General features: G+C 33.9%; 1 protein-coding gene across 1 annotated transcript in view; it reads right to left on the bottom strand.

The window, feature by feature from the left end:
• LOC102803626 (ubiquitin carboxyl-terminal hydrolase CYLD-like) overlaps positions 1-7,304 on the bottom strand; it is a 33,232-nt gene extending 25,928 nt beyond the window's left edge. The window contains exons 1-3 of the mRNA XM_085500100.1: positions 6,480-7,304; positions 1,351-1,656; positions 854-986 (exon numbers count right to left, since the gene is read on the bottom strand). Coding sequence (XP_085356226.1) covers positions 854-986; positions 1,351-1,656; positions 6,480-6,971 — 931 coding nt within the window. The 5' untranslated portion in view covers positions 6,972-7,304. The remainder of the gene's footprint in view (positions 1-853; positions 987-1,350; positions 1,657-6,479) is intronic.

Raw genomic sequence — 7,304 nt, forward strand, 5'->3', positions numbered from 1 at the left:
GGTCTGTGCAGTGTCCTATGATATCTATGTACCAAGTTTTATTGAAATGTGATGATTACTACTTGAAATATCAAAAGCTGAAAATTAATTAATTATGCAAATAAGGTAATTAATATGTACTGATATTACCCTAAAAACTATCAGGTTTGTGCAGTGTCCTAGGACATCTATGTACCAAGTTTTATTGAAATGTGATGATTAGTACTTGAGACATCAGTGGAAAAGCCGAAAATTGATTAATCATTATGCAAATTAGGTAATTAATATTGCACAGATTTTTACCCAAAACTAATCAAATCTGCGCATTGGCCCAGAGCATCTATGCACCAAGTTTCATCAAAAATCAATGTATGGTTCTTGAGATATCAGTGGAACACACACACACACACACACACACACACACACACACACACACACAGACACACTAAGCCTAACTGCAAAAAATCCCTTTTTGTGCTTCACACACGCGAGTCAAAAATGATTTATAAACAAAATGGCCACCAGTAGGCGAATTTCGAAAAAAAATAGTGGATGTGCCTCAGTATGGCAACAGGTGTTACCCATATTCTAAGTTTGAACAAAATTGGCCATGTCAAATTGGAGGTATTGCTCCACACATATAAAATGTAGATTTTAAGGTCATTTTGGGGTCAAATATGGTTGCCAATCTGGGACATATGTATACCACAATGTATCAACCATGTATCAAGGTTGGGAAAGATCTGTCAATAAACTTTTGCGATACTGTGATGAACCCTAATCAATAAGCCCCGTGACTGTGTCAAGTTGGGGCTAAAGAACCACACCAACTACAATACTATCTAATATTTAGTTGCTCAAACTGAAAACTTACCAGACTTTGGCTTTTCTTCAAAATGATGAGCAGGCAATACAGCTAAATAAGGAACAAGTATTGCATGATTTTTCTCTGTTTGAAAAAGCTTTTCTCCATCAAACCTACCAGTACCGGATCCCACAGGATTATCCTAATATAAATCCAAATAGAACATCTTATTAAGTTATGTAAAAACACTTAATTTAAACTAATCCTTCCTAGATATATATTCTAAATATTTCAAGTAACATTATAACTATAATTTGACACCAAAAATTTAAAACATGTTCCAGTGGCAGGAAAATTGTCATAATGGGTCAAAGGTCGGCTGACCATTCTAAGCATATGGCTTTTATTTGCATTCTGATTCGTTCAAGTTGTTTTTATCCTCATTGATATTGTAATATAAATGTTTTGTATAAAAAAAAAGACTTTCTGAAATTTAGAGTATGCATAAACAAAAACAACAAGTTTCCAAACATCAACAGGACTGTGTTATTTTGTAAACTACTAACCAGTTCAATTCCAATATGGCGTTCAGCAAGTTTCTTTGGAATCCCGATATATCTGACTGTTCCGTACTCAGCCTGATCTCCCTCATCTCCCGCACAAAATATAACTACTCTGCTTCCAATTTCAATTTGATCATCCTTCGTGGCCTTCATTTCATCACCTTTTTTTGATGATTTCCGATTTTTTTTATGATCCAGACTTACTAGACTAATTTTACTAATTGATACAAATACACCGCAATCTTCATCACATTTGAACAGGCGCTGTTTACGAAAAATTCCATCAGTAGTTCCTTGACCTTTCTGTTCCTGTGTATTAAATACAATTATTATATACAAATAATATCAACACAAATATACCAACATATCACTGCGTCACACCAGAAAACAAGTGTAGATGCATTTTGTAGCGATGTAGATTTAAAACTGTTTCTAGCTTGGGCTAGAATGATGTAACACTTGTATTGATACAATAAATAGCATGTATTATTGTGTGAAGTATTCATATTGCCATGATCGATTCATGCTTACCATATTTGTTAAAATCTGACTTTGACCATGGATATATCTGTGAGCTTTACAAGTTCACAAATATTTGTTGTCTGCTCAAGTTTTATTGACTTTCCATTTACATGTCATGCGACCCACAGCCTGTGAATGTATCTAAACATTCTTATGACGTATTAAGGTAGTAGCCTACTCATCAATTTTGACGAAATTGGTCATAAATCGCATGACAATGTTCATTAGTTTATTATTAACAATCATGAAGCTAATGTCATATGATACAATGAAATAGCATTATTTTGTGTGTTACAGTTAAGCTTTTTGGTAAATGTGTCCTAATTTTTCTTGAAAATTGCTATTTTTTGAACAATTCCATAGAACATAATGTTAATAATTTTTTAAATAATTCAGAACAGCAAAAAGTACCCCATCATTTAATATTTGATTTTTTCAGCCAGGTTAGATTTTGAGATATTGCATAATATCTCTGCCATAGGAATCTATGCTAAAGCATTATAATAGTGCCAAAATGGCGACTTTCCACTAAAATACAACCATCAATTTCTCAAAAATAAGGCTGGTGACCCCAAATTTTTTTGAGGTCAATATCCTTTTATTGCCTTGGAGTACAGTTTATTGCAAAATGATTAAATTCTGGGTATTTTAATTTATGTGTTGGCTTCTACATTAAAACAAATTGGATGCAAAAAAGCTACTGAATCTGAAATTTTAGAAGCAAAATTGCGTGAAATAAATAATGCAACATTAAACCAAAATAAAGAAAACCAGCCATGCATGGCACAGTCCCCGTTAGTTATCAAACTATAATTTTGTTTATAGTAATATAGTTCAAACATAAACATGTCAGAGATATGGATCCAGAAGCTGATGCTTAATTATGGTGATTTGTTAACATTAAAATGATTGATATTCAGTCATTTGTATCTGATCATCAAACGAGTACTTGTCATTATTGAGAGATATTTTTACCCATTTTTTTATATATCTGTATATCTATAACATGATGTAGAATAAATGTATAAAATTTTAACATAATCAGTCAAAGCATGGCAGAGATATGGCACTAGTAGTGCATTCATTAAAACAAAATGGTCGCCAGTCGACCACTATAAATCTGATCTGAAAAACAAAATCAAGTTTGAACAAAATCCATCCATAAATGCTTGATTTTAATGATTTTTCAGCACAAAAATGGTCGCCAATCGGCCATCTTGAATCAGACCGTGTAACAAATTGATGTGCATATGTATAATATTATGTATGATGTATATGTGAAGTTTGAATGTAATCAGTCCACACATGTCTAAGATATAGGTCCAGACACAAAAGTCAAACCATAAGACCCTGTTTTCGGACTGTGTCCGAACAGGGACTAATAAGTGTGTTACCGGTAACCCGACAGTGTCTACATTTTTCACTCAGACTCTGTACCTTTTATGGACACTTTTAGGTATAGTACATTTCTGTCTCTATGTGCAAAATTGAAACAATTCTTTGAACAAACAAGAACCTATAGATATGGTGCATTATTGTTAAATAAATACAGTAAAATAAATTTAAAATAGTTACTGTCACTGCTATGTTGTTTAGAACACAAAAACAGCAACATTGCCAACTAATTAATAATTTTATGTTAATTATTAATAATTAATTTTTATGTTAAAATAAAGTTATTCCTACCTACATACCGGTACCCTATATTTGTTTACATAGTAAACTATTTAATTTAACCTTACAAAAACTTTACCTTGCTCTTTACTGGTACCAAAATACCCGGTACACCTAAATAATTCTGAATTCTGTGATTTGGTATTAGTTTTCTCATACGAATACCCTCTCATTGCACGCTTGTGAAACAGTTTTGATTTTTTTATCGTTATAGAACCAGCTAAAACACGTTTCTTAAGTTCCACCTTTTTCTATGTACCTTCCCCTTATTCGCTGATCAAATATCTAGCAGATGAAAGTATTAGATAAAAAACATCATCACATTGCAGCCAATGACAACTACTTTAATGTGTTTAAAAATCTCAACATTGACACATTTTCCATAGAACAATACAGACTGCAAATCAAACATTTACAACATTGTGTAATTTCTCTATTTAGACTTGCAACCTCTCAAACATTTCTTTATTTATAGAGCTGACTCATAATGCTTTGGATATCGGCCAATCATTTGTACGTTGTAGTTTAGGAACCCTTATCACATACAATCAATGACACCTACTGCCCTTTAAAAAGAATTGTGTCAATTTTTTCTTTTCTTTTTCTTTTTAATTTTATGTCTTTTGAATTTGTTGTATTTGTATTTTTTTGTATTTATGTTCTTTACCATACAAAAACCCTCTGAAGGTTTTTAGTAGTGTAATAAAGTTATTATTATTAATCGTTCCGTTTGTCTAACTGGTGAATTGAAAACAAATGTCTCATTTCATTGACCTTTTCACCACCAGTTCCCTCTTTTCATAAAAAATTCACAAAATGATCCCATTTATAGTCTGCACTTTCCTTCAGAAGATTAGGACAAAAATAAGCGCAGCTGAAACAGAACAGTGACTCAAATTTAGTCTGTGGGCTCCAAAATTAGGGTTCATTTCCAGAAATATAAAAAAAAAGTGCAGACAAATTTGGGCGAGAAAGTCTGGTGGTGAAAAGGTTAATAGACCAAATTATGGTGATTAGGAGGCAAACCTTAATATATGTGTCATTGTCACATTGCATTGTGGGATATGTATATGAGTAATGAAGGTTTAAGTGGTGAGTGTACACTAGGTGTGCCTCTTCAAAATCCACTCCTGTGTCACGGTTACTAAAATCATCCGTGCCCACAGAGGTCTTTTATCTACAGTGTTTTTTTCATCAATATAGCAACTATCGTGAGAATTAAGCTCAAGCTTCCCGTAAGTATCACATATGGAATGTCTCATGCTAGAGTCCTAATGATGCACTGTGGAAGATGTCTATAAGAAATGAGTCGCAAACATGCATGTTTTGCCATTCACACTACCTTAAATAGGAATGTGTGCATTTTTGAAACATTTTTTTTTACTGTGTTTGCCGTATTAATACATCACTGGAATGACACGATATTTGATTAAAACAATCAGAGTATATTTTTGATACACCAAATGCAAATGTTCATTTTAGATGTTTACTCAGTTTTATAAAAAAGTTTGATGAAAAGTTGCATAAATTTGAGTTAATTAATGGCTAAAGTTTAAAGAAAAATAATTAGGCATGATTCAATATTGGTCCCATATCTGAAGTAACATTACTAGTATATCACATGATGGTAAAAACAATGTCCTGAAAATGTTACTTACTTAGAATTCTCATTTGAGTGTGGGCTAAACAATGAATTACCATGGAGCTACATGTACATGTACAATAGATTATACATGTACCTCCATAGTATTTACTAACATTACTTGTATTTTTAGATTTATATTCCAATTCCAATATTTCTTAACATTTAATGGCACAGCAATCAATAAAGATATTACAAACATTTATTTGGGGGGATTTTAAACAATGATGATTAAAAACAAGACTGGAATTTGAATAGCCCAGAGTGACAGACCAGTTGACCTTTAACGAAAGAATTAATTATTAAGTGCAGCAACAGATCGTGTGTGATTTCACATTTTGTTTAGTACCACAATTTCAACATAGGTACAATGCTCATATGTTCATAAATATGACTATATACTACATATGTATGATTCACCATGCATAAGTACCCACAAGAAATGAGAATAAAGGAAATCATAGAAAAAACATGATTACCTGGAATGCTCATTATAAAGTATAAGTTGATGTGTTCTAGCATGGAGCTAAAAAATAGAGCTCCATGGTTCTAGCAATAATTGACAATAAATTCTAAATCGCGCTAACAAATTAAAAATTGATTTGTGTCACATTCCTTTGCTAAAAATACACAACCAAAACAATAGCAGACATGACCTTATTTCTATGATGGTTTGATCGATGATCTCCTGAATTTTGTTTACCCTATTGAACAATATGTGCATGGTACATGTATATGATTTGTTTAGACCTTGGAAGTTTGAAAGTCACATGGTCACTGATGAGACAAACAAATATGCTTTACTGAGAATTTTTGAGATGATTTTCTAAAATATGAATGCACTAGTATTGTAGGGAGTACGTCAATGCTTTAATGTACAATCTGATGCAAGAACTACACCATGATATTATTCAAATATCGCTTCCAGTATCAGCTGAAAGGATGCACTTTGACCTCTTTAAACCAGGAAGAGATTGGGTTTTCCCCCAGTTCAGAAATAGCTCATGTTACAGTCAGATACGGTGTGTATGTATACAAACATTACCAGTAATTTTAGAGTCATATTTCAGTTCCGTAGTTGGGTATTTCCACTATTGTGTCCATTGTTTAAGTTGGGAGTATAAACAAGATAAATAAATGGGGACGACAAAAAGAGGGGGGGGGGCACACTCAGGTCCATGTCGTCGCTTTGTCTCCGATCCAGATCAACAAAGTGTTATTACATGACTAATCATAGCCCTTAGAAAACAAGGGGTATGGACTAATATAAATACAATATACCTATGTTTCTTACCAAAAGCTCGATGCCAAAATGTGTACCACTTTGTCCAGGCAATGGGCCTTTATACCGTACAATTCCTGACACTCGTTGCACCAAGCCCTGTACGTCGACGTGTACCTCGGAGCCTACTTTTATGTGCAGTCCTTCTGCGAGGCGGCGTTTGTCACCAATATAAATATCATACCGTTCACGTAACTGTACCAATCCAACTAATAGATCCTTTTCCTCTTTAGATATCCTCGCTAAATTGTCAGTGGAACATTCTAAAACGAGATTTTCGTGTTCTAGGGATTTGTAAACGAACTTGTCTCCCCTGGACCCTGTAATGGGGCTGGTGTGCCTTGTCTGCGATTTTACCTCCTCAAATAGTGACCCAGGCAAGACTTGACGATCCTTGGATTCAGCTCGATTAATCAACGCCGTTTTCGACTGTGCGCGTACAACTTGTTCCTTTAAAAGTATAAAATATGGACTCAGCGCACATCGCTCCTTAGCCCCCGACATTGTGTACCATGTTTGAGAATTTACTTACATCTCAGATGCAATTCATTCCGGTCGAGTCATCCAACGATGTCCAGGACGATGTTTTACCGCGAAACGGAAGTGCGTAATCATGGAAATGTACATGCACATTTATCGACTGTACTCAAAAATAGCGATGAGGTTTATCTTGGCTATATACAGCACTGACTTGTACAATAATTTCGCAGATTGGTATCATTACCAAAATGGGAAATTTGGTACGGTAAAAAAGTAGAAGGCAGTCTGTTTTCCAATAAGGATGGCTTTTGATATTGCTTAGTAGAAGGGGAATACCCCAGCCTCGTTATCGGAAGC

This window comes from Saccoglossus kowalevskii, chromosome 6 (genome assembly GCF_978046115.1).
Source record: "Saccoglossus kowalevskii chromosome 6, keSacKowa6.1, whole genome shotgun sequence".
Lineage (NCBI taxonomy): Eukaryota > Metazoa > Hemichordata > Enteropneusta > Harrimaniidae > Saccoglossus > Saccoglossus kowalevskii.